The sequence below is a fragment of the Diadema antillarum genome, unplaced genomic scaffold, assembly GCF_040938485.1.
Source record: "Diadema antillarum isolate AM-2024a unplaced genomic scaffold, OU_Dant_1.0 seq00000644_RagTag, whole genome shotgun sequence".
Taxonomy (NCBI): domain Eukaryota; kingdom Metazoa; phylum Echinodermata; class Echinoidea; order Diadematoida; family Diadematidae; genus Diadema; species Diadema antillarum.
This window is the reverse complement of record NW_027271558.1, coordinates 121,688-142,177: the sequence shown is the minus strand read 5'-3', so window position 1 is coordinate 142,177 and position 20,490 is coordinate 121,688. Positions and strand designations below refer to the sequence as shown.

Below are 20,490 nucleotides of genomic sequence, written 5' to 3'. Positions count from 1 at the left end.
TGCTTTATCAAAATATTTCATTGCATTCAGTTTATTGCTGGCAAAGCACTGAATGTGTCGAACCTGCAGCAAAACAGCAATCATATTCAGCAACAAACTGAGTATTAAGTTAACAAAGATGGTAGAATATCTGAAAAAAAAGACAATGCAAACAAAACCAAAGATTCCTATGATTAGATCATACAATCATAAATAATATATTTCTAGTCTCCAGTAATAGCAAGAACTTACTTTGATAAGATCTATCAGAGTATAAGATGGAGACTATCCCTGCCTGCTCATGGTCATAGACTGGAGCAAAGGGTGACCCCAACACCAGGTCAAGCTGACCGTCCTGGTTGACATCACCAGCTGCCAGTGACCATCCAAGATTGCAATATTTTAGCTGAGAACAGACAGAGAAATAGCTTAGATTCTTAATATGTTTCATCAGATCATTTTCAGCTGGCACAAAGGTTGGTTAAAATCTCCCTCCCTCCACAGCACAAATAACTACATCATTATTCTTGTCTTACTACTCTGCCTTTCTAGTCATTCAATCAAGATTAAAGAACACCATTCTATTATACAGTACAACATTAAAGGCTTCCTCTTTAATTCTGCTTGAGGTGTACAATGTATACCTAGTAGTACATAAATGAAAATCATTATCTCTATCAGAAATCCAATTTCATGGATAGATGTGGCAGTACAACATTCTTAACATATTTCTTTCTTTTTGTATGTTCATCTATCTGTTTGATTATATTAGTCCACTAATATTGAATAAAACTGAAAACTGACAGTATTCAATATGAAACATAAAGCGGTAAAGTCATTTTGATGTTCACATACTCTACATTAAAATAAAATCAGGGAATGCGGAAACAGAAATTACCATTCTTTACAATTATTTGTCCTAAACCCTGCTGGACGTTCAATATTCCTGACCCACTCTAGACCCATGGATCTCACCTTGCATGTGATGGTCACATTCGGGACACTACTCCACTGACCACTGCTGCTTCCAAAGAACACATACACCTCTCCCTACAAACCAAACATTGACCATATGTGACCACTAATTCAAATGTCATCACACAAAAACATAATTGTACAAACTGTACACACACAATCTGTATTTGATCGTCATTGTATTCGTATTCTTTTAATCAACTGTATCTGTAACTATTCATGTTCAACAACACATCAGTGAGTCATGTACATTTTGTAAAAATGAAAAATATAATTGTTGCCTACTCATAATACCATCAGTATCTCTACTGAAATTTAGAAATCAAAACTAGCATGAGGTCAAACTACAGTCCATGTAGCATGACAATCATTTAAACATAATATCATCACTATTATTTTAATAAAATTTGTAAATAGAATGTTTCACCACAAATTTTGGGTCAGTCTTTGTAAATATCAATACATTTGTCCACTGTCTCAACATGTTACTCACATGAAATATTTACTATTGTATATACAAGATATGTTCCGTGAGTATAGTGCTTTCTAAATTGGGACATGTAAGCAGCATGTAAGACAATTTAGCTTGTGGCTGAATTTGCCATTGAGAACCACATCGAAGGAATGAGAAAGAAGTATTCTTCTTTTCCATTAAAAAAGTCAACAATTTCCCACCCTTGACACAATGTACAATGCATTTTGTCACTGGAGACAATATTTTTGTGAGTCGTTTTTGCAAATACAAGTGGACTTTACACATCTGTGAAAATAAAAGCACAGCTAAATACATGTTACTAAGTGATCTCTGGTCAGAATGTTTCACAATAGCAAGCACATTGTGGGTGATGGTGCCTTACCATGTAGGTTAGTTTCTCCGAGCCAACAGAGGGCGCACTGACAGCTATGTCCATGAAGCCATCTTGGTTGAGATCCAAAGCAGCCATAGCTGAACCAAATTTACCCCCTGACTGAAGAGTAGAGAAGGCCAAATATATGATATATGGCAAATTTACAATACTTTTTATCACTTACTACACAATACCAGACTTCACATTAAAAGTACTGTTTACCACTGGGAGCAGTGATTTATAAAATGTTCAAGATATCACAATTGATGTATATGTGTAAGTCAGTTGTATCACAAAATATCCAAACATGCATGTAAACATTTTGCAACAAAGCCTACAATATAAGGAGATATCATTAATTTTCTCAATAAACCATAACTGTAGATGGTTTAGTCTAGAAAATTTTTTATTATAACTATTGTTCACATTTTGTAAATTAACAATACTTAACAATAATTATACTGATTCAAATTTTTACATTGGTTCTTTCTATGCCTAACTCACATTTAGAACTATTTTGAAGCACTAAAGCTCAGTATTTGTTTCATCTGCAAATGGTAAACAATGCCTTTAAAGATTTTCAGATATTCTGAGACAACAATCCAAATTGCTCTATCTTACATGGAGGCCTTGGAAGATGAAATCAGTGTCTTGGTCCAGGTCCAGCGAAGTCTGGTTCCTCATCTTACCACCGGTCCCTCTGAGGATGTAGACTCTACCCAGCTGGGGCTGGCCTTCCCTCCCGTAGTCTGGGGCTCCTACCACCAGAATCTCCTCCTCACTCCCTCCCATCTTGGCTGTGATCATACTCCTGGAAATCATAACAAATTATATTTTTTAATTAGAGTAGAATTTTGAGAGCTGGCTGTCCTTGCTGGAAATTTTTGGAGTCAAAGCCTAAATGAAGCTGCTTAAAAGATAAGCTTGGCTGCTGGTTAGTAACAAAGAAAGAGCATGAAATTCATTTGCAACTACAGGTGTCTCCTGTAATAAGGAAGTCCTCTGGACCGGCAGTTTTCTTTTGTTATAGCCAAACAAATAAACTGTATAAAGATATATTTGGGCAGTAATTTTGGGACCTGAATTTTTACTTCATTGCAACAAATTTTGTTACAACTGTGCACTGAAGATTGTATGCCTCTTTAACTGATGATTCACAAGCAAGGTAGTGCTACAGGTATTTTATTACAGACTTGCTTACTCCTTTCAATATACGCATATGTCAAGCCTGGACATGCATTAGCAGTATTTTATAATTTTGTCATTAGCCACATCTGATGTACTCTCTGCTGTACCCAAAAAAAAAATGCAAGTATTTCATTACAGACATGGTTGCTTTTTCAATATGTACAAATATCAAGGTTGGACAGGAATCATTTGTTTATAGGTTAATTATCACTCACACAGATGTACTCTTTGTTAAAAAGAACAAGGAAAAGTAGAAATTACGCGGTGCGTAACATATGTCCCCGCCGGAAGTAGCATTTTGTAACAAAATGTGCAATATAGGTAAAAATCAAGGTCAAAGGTCAAAGAAGTCAAAGGTCAAAATTCTGTGTAGAAGTTTTGAAGCCCTCACCTAGTGCCATCACATAAAGCAAATGGAATCGAAATTGGGTTAGAAATGGCGAAGGAGTAGCATTTTGTAGCCAATGTACAATATAGGTCAAAAATCAAGGTCAAAGGTCAACGAAGACAAAGGTCAAAATTCTGTGTAGAAGTTTTGAAGCCCTCACCTAGTGCTATTACATAAAGCAAACGGAATCGAAATCGGGTTAGAAATGGCGCAGGAGTAGCATTTTGTAGCGAAATGCACAATATAGGTCAAAAATCAAGGTCAAAGGTCAAAGAAGTCAAAGGTCAAAATTCTGTGTAGAAATTTTGAAGCCCTCAACTAGTGCCATCATATAAAGCAAACGGAATCGAAATCGGGTTAAAAATGGCGAAGGAGTAGCATTTCGTAGCAAAATGTACAATATAGGTCAAAAATCAAGGTCAAAGGTCAAAGAAGTCAAAGGTCAAAATTCTGTGTACAAGTTTTGAAGCCCTCACCTAGTGCCATCACATAAAGCAAACGGAATCGAAATCGGGTTAGAAATGGCGAAGGAGTAGCATTTTGTAGCAAAATGTACAATATAGGTCAAAAAATCAAGGTCAAAGGTCAAAATTCTGTGTAGAAGTTTTGAAGCCCTCACCTAGTGCCATCACATAAAGCAAACGGAATCGAAATCGGGTTAGAAATGGCGAAGGAGTAGCATTTTGTAGCAAAATGTACAATATAGGTCAAAGGTCAAGGTCAAAGGTCACGACTGAAATTCTGTGTAGAAGTTTCAAAGCTCCCATGTAGTGCTATCATATAAAGCAAACAGAATCAAAATTGGCTCATAAATGACAGAGAAGTAGCAAATTGAAGATTTTGATCACACACGGACGCACACACGGACACACGGACGGACGGACACACGGACGGACGGACACACGGACGGACGGACACACGGACGGACGGACACACGGACGGACGGACACACGGACGGACACACGGACACACACACGTACGGAGCCCGTTTCATAGTCCCCTGCTCGAACTCGTTCGGCGGGGACAAAAATGCACGAAGTTAAAGATGAGAGAGAAATACTCACAAGCCCAGTCTTGCATACATATTGTTGACATACAATGACATCACAGACTCTGCCTTGGTCTTGGTCTTTGTGACGTCACTCTTCTGGTCACGTAATCTATCCTTCATGTCTTTACTCATAGATTCCAACTTTGACTGTGGAGAGAAATAAGAGAATCACAAATTATGGCTGTTTGACACGGATGGCATTGTGAAGAGAAACATACAATAAATCTAGGAACACAATGATTTAGAAATATTTCAAAGCTCATGACAACATGGAATGTTTGGTTGGAGGTGAACAATGATAATGGTTCATGTGTGAGGGTGTTTAGTTGTATGTAGCTATGTGTGAAACCCAAAGAGACAAAAAAATACTCTGGCTCCTGTTCTTGTCATACCAGATTTGAGTATGTTTTGAAGGAAGGTACATCATTTTATGCACCAGACAGTAAGTAACCAAAGCTATCACACATTCATATCACACTCATATAATCACATTTTCTCATATCATACTTCTACAAATATCATCTACTGAAGAAATAAAAACATACAAAATTATAAAATATAGAAATGATGAAATATGAAACAAACATAAATAAAGAAAAAATAATAATAATCCTCGTGATATGAGATGACACACCAGAAATTTCAAATGAACAAGCCATTTACAAATGAGATTTTGTGTATAATACAAAATAAGAGCAGTGTTACAATAATTATATGAAAACCGAAGAGTTCAAGAAGGAGAGAAAGTTTTCGGTATTGAGAGAGGTAAAAAACTAACCTTAATCCTCTCCGAGGGGGAGATATGCACCCCTCTGGGTGTTTGAGTCACATTTACATCCCTCCTGGTCAATCCATGTAGGTTGATCTTCTTCCTGACACCCCTCACCGATGTATCCCATCCCAGGCCCGCATCACTCCCTAGCAACGCATCCCCAGAGCAGTTGATGTAGATGGGATTGTGGGGGATGCTGCATTTGCTGCAGAGCAGTTATAAATATGGGACAGTGTCAGATATGAATATTCATATGGAAGCCAGTTACTGATTGGTCAGTGATGATTGTTAGGTGCAATTTTAAATGTGATCACAGGAGACCACTGCCACAGTGCTATACAAGATTGAGAATAAAGCATGACTTTCAATAACATATCATTATTACTATCATTATCTATTTGGCCATACATAAAAAAGTGCAATATAACATAGTCGTACAGAAAATGTATCATACCCTGGAGGCATTATGCCTGACTTCAATATTGAAGTTCAAGGAAATGTCAACATCATTAAAAGAATGTTCCAAACTATCTTAAAAGTTCTTTTTGAGAGATCATTGATTTTACAACTTGATGGAGGTATGAAGTTAGATTAAGACATTAATAACGAGTGATTTTAAGAGAATGAAGGCACTATATCTTATCTTAGAATGAATATCAAGCACTACTACCAGAAATAAATGACAAAAGTTCCATTATTTAAAAAAACAACATGTTAATAAATTAGCATGTTCATAAAGTAGTCCCTGATGTCATGTATTCAGATACTAAAGTATCACAAAATTATTTTCTTGTTACATAAGCAAGCATACATGAATTCCAAATCTGCAAATGTTGCCTAGCAACCTTGCTGAACTCACTTGGTTCCCTCCTCCAGCATGGTGATGGTTTCATGCCAGACAGTCTGCGTCCATGACGACATGTCATTGACCCCGCCCAGGAAGTAGGATTCAAACTCTTCCACCATGAAAGGTGACTTGGAGGAGTAGTCTGGATAAAGCTTGGAGTAGAGATGAGATATAGGCTTTTAATATACTTAGTAATAGACTTTACATATATAGTAAGCTTGTGTTTATGCACGCTAGAAATATAACATGAGTGATATTCTGTTGCTGTTCAAGGCTAGAATGGCATTCTCACTGGAAATACAGAGGAAATTATTTGATATTCTTTAAACAAAATCAATGCACTTGTTGCATTTTATGCAATGAAGTATTACACCTGGGCCCAATGTTGGGTCATTAAACAGCATGTCTGATTCAGAAAATGTCTGGAAAGTCGTACAAGTTCATTGCTACGAGTGAGAATGCCTTTTTTAATTGCGTGTGTAAAAAGACATGTACATAACACTGTCCATTGAACAAGATTATGATACACGGATAACACGGTAACATCAATGTGTGCAGGGTCAGCTAAAACACATACCGGAAATACCCAGTTTCACTTGTTATTATCAAAGAGCATGATGAAAACTGTAGTGAAGTGGTCACGGACACGTACACAAAGGAAACTGGAAATCAATAACTCTACGGAAGGTAATACCGAAGTTGGCAAAGAAGACTTGGCCAAAGAAATGAATTAATTGAGTCTCGCAGTCACGGTAGGGTGAGTCATAGAAAGGGGCTATTTGTATAGAAATTCTAATCCACAGCAAGGATTTGGAGGGAAAGGTACGTGACTGTTGCTAACATACACAAAATGGCAACAAAGGGTTCATACACAAATTAATATACCTTTCATGATACAATATTCACACATACCGTACAGCCTCCTTTCTACTGCAGTCTCTATCTAAAGAAACTCTGTGTCTATGCTTCCGACATACAAGTTTTTGGATCAGACTGAAATCTGTACCATCATAGATCATTTGGCTAGCTAAAATACTTGAGTTTCTTTAGCATTTTCTCCCCTAGGTGGTATCTCTGCCTATATTTCTTTGTCTCAGTGACTTATATCCATTGTTAAAACTTCTTCAAGTGGCTACTTGTGACATGTGTGTGAAGCACTCACACTGGAATGATTGTTATTTACTTAATGCTCCCTGGGTATTCATTGCATGCTTTATACTCTTCACAGACCTATAACTGTACGCAGGAATTAACTTTTCACAAAGGTCCCGCATGTCACATGATAAAACAAGACTCGAGAGAAGTAACACAATACCGAGTGTGTCAGGTATATTCAATGCATAAATTCCCTTCCGCAATTCAAATCAATTTTAACTAGCTAGTCTTCAACCTAAATATAAAACTCACCTTCGACAATGCAAGCTTTTCACCTAACCTAGTGAATGGCAAATGAAACACGGAAAAATAATGTGCAATAATCAAATCCAAGTAAACAACATTAAACCACAGTACTAAATTTTAAAGAATTAATATGAAATCATGATTTTAAATGAACGACAAAGCAAACCCTGTAAACAAAAAAGCACATGATTTCTAGAAGGGTATACAATTACAGTAAATAAAACAAGCCATATACTGCATATACCACACAATACATACCAGATACCATCAGGAAATTTGACTGAACCAAATCTATGAGCATTATACATTCTTGAATAACAATAAAGGGACTTTACAACAGACAGCAGAAAAAGAAAATCTTACTTTGTTGGCTAATTTGCATTACAGCTTCTATGTATTTTGAGCAAAGGATGGCAATACTACTTGGAGAGGTTCAATATACCCAGGCTGGGATTAACAAAAACTAGAGAAGAAAGATTTAATGCTAATTGTAACATCCATGAGAGAAGACTTCTTACCTGGCCAAGAATAGAATGGAAGTACATTCGACAATGACATCCTTTGGTATGACAACACTCCCATTGTAGTACATCTTGTAAATCTCATAAAGATCCTTCACAGGGACGTACCTGGACCATCAAATTAAATCCACAAGAAGCTGAGGGTTAAAGGGTTACTTTGATGCCACACTTCTTCCTGCTCCAAGATCACATTTTTAAATCTAAAGATTTTTTGAAATCAAAGAATCTGCACTAAAGTCTAACCTATGAAATTTTCATGAATCAAAATCAAGTTTCTTTTGGTTTTTATCTTTGAAATGTCATTCATATTTTTGGAAAGGATGCAATAATGTAAGATACTGAGACAATGCTAAACAAGAACGGATTAAAGAATAGTTTCCTTGTGTAAGACTTAATAATTATGATGACAACACAACTATCTCATGAATCTTTAAGGTCAAATAAAAACTGTAGTTTCAAACTACATTGTCATATCATCAGAATAAGGAGGACCTGCATTCTAATAAAAAGTCTAAAAATGTTCTTCCTTGATCACCATAATTCAAGTTTTAACTTTTATCAATGAACTAAAACAATACAGGATATTTGCCTACCTTCATGTCATTATCATTTCTCTCTCTCTCTCTCAAAAAAGGAAAATAATTAGAACACATAAACTACCATTACAAGACACTGACAGCTACAGGGAGCTAAAGCTTTTATTAATCATAGTTCAGCACCTTTTAATTTAGATTGTATAACTTTTCAGTTCTGATGAACATAATAGCTTCATGCTTCAGAGGCTACAACAATGTGGGAGCACTGTCCTTCATGTGTTCATATTAAAATTTGGACACTGTTCTTGTTTAAAAGCCAAAAAAAAAAAAAAAAAGTTTTCAGTGAAGGCAATACAAAATCCTGTAGAATTATGTTTACATCATATTGTTTGAATTACTCTAAATTCTTCTTGGATAATAAGACTACACATCCTTTCCTTTCAAGTTGTAAAGTAGTTCAATTTGATTTATGAAAGATGGTTTGTCAATAAATCAATTCCAAAAAACAATAAAATCTGTCATATTTACCAATTTTGCAGAGCTGAAATATAACTCAGCTCAAACTCAGCCTCTGAGAGAATATCACCACCTGAGAAATGAGAAACATGGACAAAATGGACCTTAGACAAAGATTTGTAGTATTCACGGCATTATTCACAACATGCATTGTCATATAACACACAATCCTTTAGACTGAATCTATTTGTAAAGTAATTTCAATCATACATCGAGTGTTTATTTTCAGTAATTCCGCATCTTATTTCTCTTCATCACCTCTTTAAATTTTGCAGTTCAGATACTATGCACTTTAGATCAAGTTTCTTAACCAAATCAGCAACTTGTATTCAGCTCTGCCCATGACAATAAAAAAAGTACATGTTGTATGTATCACACTAAACACCATTTTTGTGATGATTCTTGTCAGTGTTTCAGTCATCTTACCAATGTCTCCTACACTGTGAGCATTGGGAAAAGATCCAAAGAAATTGATCTGAAAGAAAGAAGAAAAACAAGCAAATCTACTTTTCAAACTATGACTTTTACAGACAATTTTTTTTTTCAAAATTTTACAAACTTATGATATTGTGTCTTATGGACCTCAACCCATTTGAAAGGACATCAACAACAATAACAGAAAAAAGCTTCCGAACTAAAAACGTTAAAGCATTTTTGGAGACACTTTATGCTAAACATTGTATTTAGTGTGTAGACCTTTAGGGACAAACAGCAAAATATCTTCGAGTTCTGAATCTCTGATTTAAAGATGAAAGAAGACTTACTTTACCACCTCCTGGGATCATCATGAATACCATATGTTAAAGGTAATTTGCTTGAAGAAAATTGCACCCCAATTACCCTATTAGTATTACCCTATGAAGGTAACAAAGATTTTTTTTTTAAAAATATCTCTTGACATTCTTTTCATTTTTTCTTGACGGCTCAATACATTTCCTGATAGCATATAGATACAAATGGTGCACTTCTCACTTACACATTATGTACAGACCATGAATCAAAAATGTGGACACTAAACTTAATGGATTAATTATCACTGAAATCTGAAACTAGCCTTTTCCTGTTAAGGTCTGAATTAACACTTGTATTATATAGCATGTTGACAGCATGTCAGTTTTGATTTTGCTGGATTCCTGTTTCTCTTTGCTCTCACATCACACTTAAGTATAATTTCTGTGAATTATTCATGTCTCTTGGCTATTTAAAGCACTTGTAACTCAGAATAATTCATGACAACTGAAATTGACATGAAGTTGAGATAAGGACAAACACTGATCTAAGAGCAAGCTGCTGCAGCAATCCTACTTTTGGGCTCTACGGAATTTCATGTTCAGGATATGATACATCAAATGTCAGATAAGAGTGCATCTGAGATTTGAAATGAGGGGTTAAAACACACCACGTCATCTTCCTGTCACTAGCTATGCAAATAGAGTATCATCCAGAAGGATTGATGTTTGTGCATTATCATTTATCTATTAGTGTTTGTCTTTTGCCAGTACATGACCATCATCTTATATTTTGGTTTAGTCAATGCATTTTTGCTCCATACTAATAACTCCCCACAAAACAAAGAACAAAACCAGGGAAGACTTGGTCTAAATGTATCAAGGCCAACATGAAAATATTTGCAACCTGACCCACATTGACACACAAAACAGAGTTACATAAAGAGTAGGTATTAGACTTGCATGAAGAGTGGGGGTTAGACACTCTAGCCACCTGCTGCCTATACCCCAGAGTCTGGGACACCAGCAGCAGATGTTTATAATTACAATCAGGATGAAGTCAAAAAGTAGGAAAGATTTTATATTGCAGACTACTATCTCTAACATATCAAGAGAGAAAGAAGTCTGATGAGGCAGACACGATGTCCACTCACATCTCCCATGGTGGTGAGGAAACCCTGGTCAATGCCCAGACTATGCCATGAGATGTCTGCCACTTGGTGTGAGGCGAATCCCAGGAGGAATACCACCAGCTTCCTAGCATCCTGGAGAACACAAGATGGGTGGGGCATCTCGTTACCAACAGCAACCACAATCAAACCTGTCTGTCGCAGCTACCACAAACACACTTACCCATACTTTCTGAGACTGGCATTTTTGTACACAGTTCAATTATATCTCCCAAATATTGCATTATTTTTATCTTTCCATTTCCATGTTTACAGTAATCATGGGATATTAAAAAAAAAAACAGTAGCCTTTATAGACAGGTGGCCACGATAAACAGACTGGTGGTAAATTTTATTCCATTGCATAGGATCTGTGACCAACTACCATAATGGGTTGGACTATGGTATTTCCATGGACCAAATGCTATAAATCATGTTACTGTCTCTATATCGTTTCAAAATATAGGTCTTATTTTTTATGAACATTTCGGTAGGAAAGGGTTATACATGTAGTATAATGGTAAACTCAGTACACTGGTAGACAGGACTCAACCTAAAGTCAGTGTTCACTTTACATAATGAAACGTTCAGCATGAGAGACATATTTTGATGGTAGCTGGTCTCATAAAACAGGTGACCATTACACAAAGTGTTCATAAAACATATTCTTTCTCTATGAGGGAGTCTACAGAGGCCACAAAAAGCAGGCAGCCACTAAAGACAGCAGCCACTATGCCTACCTTGATTATACTCTTTTGCATTAGACTTGGAGGGTTAAGGCTGGGTTTTACATGTTTGTTTGTTTGTTTGTTTGTTTGTTTGTTTGTTTGTTTGTTTGTTGGCTGTTTTTAGGTTTACCACTTGGCTCAACCTTTATGCATTAATACAATTAGCCATATAAACTTTTTTTTTTTTTTTTTAGATTTCCTATAATCTTTTTTTTTTCCCCTCACTGGGATATTTATTATTCTCTTTCATCTATAAACATATTACAACATATTTCAAATTACATCATGCTTTTTTTCGAATTCAATACAATATACATCAAGAAAAAAGGTGTCTAAAAAGACACCATTTTTTCTGAAACACTTGCAACTTATAATTATTTCTTGCGATAAATTTCTCTCTATCATAATATTCCCTTATACTATATTTCCATAAACTTGCCATATAAACTTGCCAAACTTTTCTACTGGCAACCATTCAAGTCACCACTAAGTTTGGCTGTAATGAAAGCTACAATACTCAAGGCACTTGGGTGAAACAGTGTGACACTCCTACACAGTAGAGCCTTGTAAAATTACAGGATCTTTATTGTTGGGCAATTTGACTCTGACCATATCTTACTACAGCATTTTAAGCATAATGCTCAAGGAAACAAACTCCAACAACAACAACAACAACAACAACAACAAAACAAGAATTATGAACACAGCACCTTACAATTAAATGACATACATATGATATTGTACCAAAAAAATGATTACACAACAATTGTCAATTAGTTTTAAGACATCTAAACAGATGGCAAAGTTATACTAGCAGACGAATCCTAAATGATAGTACTTCATCAAATTTGTGCTTTCTCAACAACTGAAATCCTTGTTATGGACAGCAACAATCTTGAAAGCATGAATGCAAGCTACATAGAGATCTACGAAAACATCTTTTTAAAGAAGGTTAAAGAAGGTGATATTCACAAAATGATTCACAAACAGTGAAGCTTGCTTGTCCCTCTTCCAGCACCAACATGACAATTTAATCTGTCCAGGGTCTGAGGACTGGCAATATTTCAAACTAAGTTTCACCAAACAGATCCACTACATGACACATCATACTCAGCAGCAATTTGCCAAAATGCAAGAATAACACAATGCAAGCCAGGAGGTGAACGTTTCAGATGGGAAGCAGCTGTTCAAACATGGCACCAGTCATAATTATCATAACTATATGCCAAAAAGTAACAGTTCTGGCTTTACAAAATTTGATTTACACTAATTCAGTTCTTTGGACATGAAATAAATGAAGTTTATGGTGTAGTTCACAGAAAATAGCAAAAGCTGAGAATATCATGACTATTCAAAAGTGAGACTGGAAGCAAGACTATCAACTCTGACACAGTCAGAGAAGCAAGACTATCAAGCTGGAAGCAAGACTATCAACTCTGACACAGTCACCGAGAAGCCTACTCAATGTAACGAGCCGGGCTGATCAGAGTTTGCCATCAGCATGCACCAGAACTTATTTGTCCCAACCGTATAACAGCAGACACATAGCGCGCATAAAAATGATAGTAAAAAGTTATACTTTTTTTATTGATTTATTATATGTAAAATAATTATATTATAAAGATAAAGGCGTAAATATTCATATTTGAATGACACGCCTCAAATACAAAAACAACAACAACAACAGTCAACTGACATTTTATATGGCCTGTTCCTTTACAGAAGCTTATGAGTACCATCAAGGAGATTAGAAAGTTTATTTCATTTCATTTCATTCAATTTATTTATTGTCCATAAAATGAAAAATCTTTGTGAATCAGTGGCATAAGGCAGACATTCCTCACCTTTCTACCTTTTTTTTTTTTTTTTTGCTCCAGAAAGGAAAGAAGGCGAGATCCAAAATCTCATCTTCTTGTCTTTATGCCTTCTCAGATCCACAAAGTTGAGAAAGATCTTGTCATCTCAACATCTTGGAGTCCACAGAAGGAGGCGAGGTGCAAGATCTCTTCTCCTGGACTTTTCTGATGAGATCTCACAAGCATATCTCACCTCCTCACCTTCTTGTATTGTCATTAAAAAAAAGACGAGATCTCGACCTGGCCTTCTCGCCTACTTGGACTAAAAAGACAAAAAGATGAGAATATGACGTCTCGGACCTCGCCTTCTAAGGCAGGCCTGACAAGGTTTAAGAGGCAAGGAATTATATTTTCTTTTTGGTGGGGCTTATAAGCTTCTGTATATCATAGGTTTTAAGAAAAAGTAGCAAAAAACAAAATGTCATGAATGCCGTGACTAACCTCATTCCAAGGCTTGGGATAGTGCTGCCTGATATACTCTACAGTAGTCTTCAGGAACGGCGCCCAGTGTGTGTCCTCAGATACATCATGGTACTTGCCTTGTGGGAAGAATGAAAGACTGCTTTATGAGCAATTACTGACATTGTTGTAGTATGTGGCATCATTTGTTGTAAAGCATACATCAGCATAGAAATGTATGAATGGAATAATTCTAACTCCTGCAGTATATGAAAGTTAATGAATTCATTGCAAACATGGAAAGTGAAACATCTTGATACCATTGTCCGCCAACTCTCAGATATCACATTTTTGTAAATCAACTCTTTTCAGTCAAAGAAGAACCCAATAAATAACATGCACGTAATGCATCATGTGCGTGTGTGTTTAACCCATTGAGGACGAGTCCTGAGTATACTGGGACAAGTGTCCATGGGAAATGTGTGTCTGTCATAGCAAAATCAGCCTGCCTTCAACGGGTTAAAGGGACTGTACAGTTCTGGTTGAGGTGAGGATTTAGCTTTTAACGTTTTGAGATATTCAGAAACCACTCTACATGTATGAGATGTCAAAGAGCATGTACAATTCTAAGGGGAATCAAAAGTTTATTCGATGAAAACTGGTTTTGACATGGCCGAGATATCCAAAAACAAGGTGAAACAAAGAGATCCTAATAAAAGTCATAGCCTGACGCCTTTTATTATAATCGCTTTTTTTTATATCTCGGGCATTTGAAAACCAATTTTCATCAAATAAACATTGAATCCTTCTTAAAATTACATCCTCTTTCATATTTCTTAAGAGGTTTGTCATTATCTCACTAATAAGTTATAAACCTGAATCCTCCCCTCAACCAGTACTGTACAGTCCCTTTAATGTGTGTACTACAAAGCATACTTGTGTATTAGTGTAGAAATTCAGTTAAGTACATTCTTTGAATAAGATTAATTTCACATATCCTACAGCTAATCACAAGTCTTGAGACAAATGTTGTCAGTGAACATCTGCATGATATCATGAGTTATGCACTGAATGGTCAGCATCTAACTCTTTACTTCCAACTAGATTTTAAAGAGAGACTCTGTATTATAAACATGGAAGAAGTGCACCTACAAAAGAATTAATCTTTGTATACCTACCTCCCTGGCAAGGGGAGTCATAGTAAGCATCTGGGTATGGATTACCAGCTTGGAAGGCATCCTGGTTTTCGATGATCAACTGTAAGAAGATCAAAATCATCTAGATTTATCAAGGAATCAATACATGCACTCATAGATCACTTATTTTTTGATGCATTTTTTTTTTTTTTTGCTGTGGTTTTATTTTTGTGAATTTTGGAAGGGGACACATGTCACCAGAATTAAAACTACACTCAAAAATTTTGCCTCAGGACTGTTACATCATGCAGGCCTAATGTTTCATATTATGTTGCCTCCACAGTGGAGCAACTAAAACTTTTTACTCCCTGAACAGAGAACACTTCTTTTGCTGGGCTTACACATGTAAATGCAAATTCAACCACTTGCAAAATTGTTTTACAAGTCTGGATATTGCAAAATATCATGCTTGTGAAGTTGTGTACTTCACAGTTTATGCTGTATATTGTGATACGTAAGAACTACTTCAAACTGAACGAATTGATAGAGATAAACAAATAATGACTGAAATCATAAAGCTGTAACTTTAATTGTATGTTGCATAATATACTGGGCTTCAGCCAAAAAAAAAATGGCAATTTACAAATTTAAGATCATTCACTATGAATGATTGCATGTCATTAACTCTTCCTGGGGCGTGTGGGCAGTGGGTTTGTCAGCACCCATGTGATTATATAAATCATATAACATTCAATCATGACTGTTTTCACCAGTTGTGTATAATTACTGAGCAAAATAAAGAGAAAAGTTAATGAACTTCAATAGGAAAAAGAAAATCAGTTTCCTGACATTTTTTGAGCAATTTCTTCATCAGTGTGGAAACAGTGACTTCCTCTCAGTGTTAATCACTGAATGAGCTTTCCAAGATATCTTTACCTTCAAAACCTACCACTACCAATTTCAGTATGTCACTGAGTGTTGGAATAACAGTTTACATGAAGCATTAACTCTTTCTCTGGCAGGGACTTTGGAAAGTGTACTGTATACGCTATAATTTTCGCGTACATAAATTTTCGCGAATTGCCGCTGTCACACATTTTCGCGAGTGGTTAAATTCGCGATTGGGGGACCAGAGAAAATATGAAGTGGCAAAGAAAGTGTGAATTTTCAACTTACTAGCAAATAAGAATGATACTAGTAATACACTGCATGAAAAATACTTTACAAAACTCTGCAAACTAGTAAGTTAGAAGTCAACATTTTTGAAGTGGTTAAGTCCATCGCGCTAGATTTCTGATGAGTGGTCCCCTTGCGATAATGGATTGGCTCTCTACAGTAAGTAGACGTGGACGTGCTATATGTATAAACAAGCTTAGCCAGCATGGTCTGTTCGGTAGGCCATGACATGGTATACTAGTACTGAAATATTCGTATCATCAAGGCAAGGGATTCATTTTGGAAGGTAATATTTTCGCGTGTTGTTAATTTCGCGAATAGCTCCCGACTCGCGAAATTCACGAAAATAAAACCCCTGCGAAATATATAGCGTATACAGTGTATAATGCTACGGGTTAACTGTGTCAATCAGTACTCAAAGCACACCAAGGTTTAAATCACCTGTTTGTAGTCAACTTGGCCTCTTGTATCTTTGAAGTACTTTGTGGCCCGGTGTCCTGCAAAGTCAGAGCATACATTATGTTACTGTTGTCTAAATATGTTTACACTGATAAGCACTATGCATAACATATGTCAAGTCATAAAGTGAGTATTGTATTTTTTTACTCAAGGGCAGAATATCTAAAGATCATTAAAAAAAAAAGAATTCAAAAAGGAAAAAGTGCTGGCAACTAATAGTTTGATCTCCCTTTTCAATAAATTCCCTGTGGGTGGTTAATTGTACAATAATGAAGTATGGCACCCGCACCAAGGCTCGACCTCCCGTGCCTAGGTTCAACCATGCGTAAAAGCATACGCTTTCTACATGTAGCAGGCGGTCAAATTTTGAACGCTGTTGTGCACTGGTCAAATTATAGGTGGCTTGCGTTAATAAAGTGAAATTAGTGATTGTTTTCTGTAAATTTATGGATGGCATCAGCAAGTAAGCAGAAGGGAATTTTAACTGTCTGATATGATGTTTTATGCCTATGGTAATTGTTCTTACATCATCTGGTTACTTTTATAGCATAGCATTGCCTGGAGTACAAGCTTGTGAAAGTAGACAAGAATCTTCAGGAATGAAGGAAGGAAATCAATATGAAGAAAAAGACATCTACTTGTCAGTACTAACTGAACATCTAGTTTAGAAGTAGAAATATCAATTATAAACATCAAAGTGAGAAAAGCATGTATGACCTACAAACGTTACACTTCTGGGTGCTTGTTTTCACCTCAGGATGAGGGAACTGTAATTCATCAATTATACTGTGGTAAAAAGTGTGAGATTGACTGAGCCAAAGTATACATTGTATGATAGACTGTGTTGAATTGACTCCTAATCTACATTTAACTAGAGAAGCACTCTGAGAGCGCAGACCTCCACCAAGCAGCTCATTTCAACCACTGATTTTGTTCTTCCAAAGAGATCAGTGATTTACACCCATACGTATGCATGCTGAAAATCGCGCGATTTCCCAATATATGCAAGAAACCTATTTACTATTGTTAAGTCATCAACTTCCTGTTGCAGAAATTAGAGCATGCACTTGAGTGCACTTTTATGCAAACCTCAAAAAATGTGCAGCTTGAACTCCCAAGTTCATTACCTCTGCCAAAGGGCGGTTAGGAGTTTAAGCTAGCTGTGCATTTTTGAGGTTTTCATATTGTAACGGGACCACTCTCGCTCACGACCACTCCTTCCAAACAGGGTACAGAAACGCACTCTCTAAACATGACAGCTGTTCTCACGATTTCCATTAGAATGACAAATGACCGAAGCCTTTATTGAAAGGTGAAATTGACTCACTCAACAATCGGCGTTCACAATTCTGTCTGCCCGGACCGCACTTGGCTACTTCTATAAACTGCGCCTAGCCACGCCTTCCTCAACTCTCGCCACCGGTTCCGGCCCTCCGCTTCTCCCCCAAACACTCTGCCACGTTCACTTGCCCCCCTCCCTTTTATACCCAGAGCCCATGCTGTGCTCGTGCCCTATGGGCGTGCGTCATTTGTGGCGCACGCATATTTACATTAACTTCTATTTGAATGATTCTCGCATAATCTTATATCCCATTCCGTGACAATATCAATGCACACTAAATTGCGTGCTCTAGCTTCTGCTAGAGGGTGAGGCGTGCTGCGCAGCTGGAAGTCAAAAGGACTAGTATTGGGAAATCAGGCGACTGTCAGCATGCAATGGGTGGAAATCACTGATCTCTATGAAAGAACAGGATCAGCAGTGGACTAGCTGCTTGGCAGAGGTCTGTGCTCTCACTTCAGAGTGCTTTCTAGAAACTAGTTGTACTTGTAGTTGAATTGAGTATGATCCTACCTGCCAAAATATCGAAAATCCGTCATAGAATCCATAAAAATTCCCGAATCACTATCAAAATTTAATCATCTCTTCCTTGTTTCACTTTCAACCTTTCCTGTAAGTTTCAGCCAAATGCATTCACACATTTTTTAGTTATTTTGCGCAGAGACAAACAAACAAACCAATGCCGATGAAAACATAACCTCCTCGACCCCTTTGCTGAAGTATACCGGTATTACCGGTAACAAGGAATCAATGACAATAAGATATGCACTCATCAATCACGATTCTTACACATTACTTTGATGTGGTTGTTAATTATTTTTGCAATTCGAGAGGCATCTGATATCACCTACATTAGCAATACCCAAAATTGTTACCTCCTGTAACATCATGCAATGTATTCCGTGGTCTCTGTCACTGATACGTATGTGATATGCCATGTTGGGAGAGCTGTGTACAGCCCGTGATTCCCCAGCGCACTCATCAACTTGGTTATGCCCAGCGCTTCGGCGTAACTTCCCTCTCTGTTCCGCTTTCACTATCATCAGTCAGACTTGATCTACCTAACGAACGTTAGCTCCCTTAAAATCCAGCCGTAATTTTCTTTGAATACTCACCTATTTCGATATGCGTCGTGGGACCACAGCCAGTGACCAATTTAGCCACTGTCAGAAGCAACAGAAGACAGATCTTCACATTCATCGTGGCTGAATTGTCAAACAAATCTAATCACTTTACTGTAGCTATCGCACCACCAGTCCACATACAATGTACAACTGTGTCCAAGGGGCACGGTGTGTATGTGCTGGGAAAAATGCATTCCCTGCGGATCACAGGACCATACACAAACATGCTGTGATAGGCGGGGGTAGATTCTCCCAAATACAATACTGAAGTACTAGTATGCACTCAGCTCCGAGGGTAAATTACAGGGAATCAGTGGCGGATCCAGAGGGGGGCGCAACTGGCGCACGCCCCCCCCCCCTTTATTTTTCCTAAAAAACAAAAGGAACAAAAAGAAAAAAATGAAATGAAACCCGGAAGTGGCACCAGAAATATTAGTCACGCCCCCCCCCCCTTTACAGAATTCCTGGATCCGCCCCTGGGGAATGAATGTAAAATAATAATAGTATGTAAAATAATAATAGTAGTGAGACTCTTATAAAGCGCACATTTCTACCTAAAAAAGATACCCAAGGCGCTATAGAACAGAGTACATATTGTGTCACGTTACAACAGTATCACAGAAAATAATAAGACCATAAACCAACAAACAATAGGCCTATATACGTACACATACTATACATACAGGTATACAATATTGTCAATTTAAATTGAAAATATATAGTGACAGAAAAACATATCAATTTTTTTGTGTATCTCAGTTGAGAGAGATGATATGAAATGAAAAGAAACCATGAGATTTATGAAGCTTTTGGCAGAAGATTCTTCTTTAATTCTTGTCTTGTAATTCAAGGGATAGCAATAAACATATCATGTAGGCCTATATGTTTTATGTATATTACACATATATGAACAGTCAAAAAAGATATTGCCACATACACACTTTCATCAATATGCATATTTCATATATATCATCCTGTCTTAGTTTATACCTTTATATCTTATCAGTGATTCCTTCATTACCATTTTTTGTGTGTATTTTGTCTGTTTTTAATAGATGTGAAATAAATGAACTTGAACTTATACAGCTAGATAGATACATACATACATACATACATCCATACATACATACACCACATACATACACACATAGGGCCTACACAGATCATTGGGAAGATACTAGTAGTAAAGAGGTGAAGTATTCTAGGTCAGCTGAATTTGTTACCATGAATTACGAGAGGGTGAAATAACAGGAACAAAAATTATATATTCAGTATTTCAACATGGGAAACAGCATTTCTCTCTCTCTCTACTTAACTATCTATATTCATTATATATTATTATATATATATATAT

At 36.7% G+C, this 20,490-nt stretch overlaps 1 protein-coding gene across 1 annotated transcript in view; it reads right to left on the bottom strand.

Moving 5' to 3' along the window:
- Positions 1-19,212, bottom strand: part of LOC139736409 (phosphatidylinositol-glycan-specific phospholipase D-like) — a 29,869-nt gene extending 10,657 nt beyond the window's left edge. Inside the window, exons 1-16 of the mRNA XM_071647161.1 lie at positions 19,128-19,212; positions 16,656-16,711; positions 15,081-15,159; positions 13,945-14,042; positions 10,905-11,015; positions 9,449-9,497; positions 9,035-9,095; positions 7,968-8,078; positions 7,456-7,483; positions 6,061-6,200; positions 5,208-5,406; positions 4,443-4,576; positions 2,424-2,613; positions 1,812-1,922; positions 955-1,029; positions 232-385 (exon numbers count right to left, since the gene is read on the bottom strand). Of these exons, the coding sequence (XP_071503262.1) occupies positions 232-385; positions 955-1,029; positions 1,812-1,922; positions 2,424-2,613; positions 4,443-4,576; positions 5,208-5,406; positions 6,061-6,200; positions 7,456-7,483; positions 7,968-8,078; positions 9,035-9,095; positions 9,449-9,497; positions 10,905-11,015; positions 13,945-14,042; positions 15,081-15,159; positions 16,656-16,711; positions 19,128-19,212 (1,681 nt within the window). The remainder of the gene's footprint in view (positions 1-231; positions 386-954; positions 1,030-1,811; positions 1,923-2,423; positions 2,614-4,442; positions 4,577-5,207; positions 5,407-6,060; positions 6,201-7,455; positions 7,484-7,967; positions 8,079-9,034; positions 9,096-9,448; positions 9,498-10,904; positions 11,016-13,944; positions 14,043-15,080; positions 15,160-16,655; positions 16,712-19,127) is intronic.
- Positions 19,213-20,490: the final 1,278 nt, after the last annotated feature.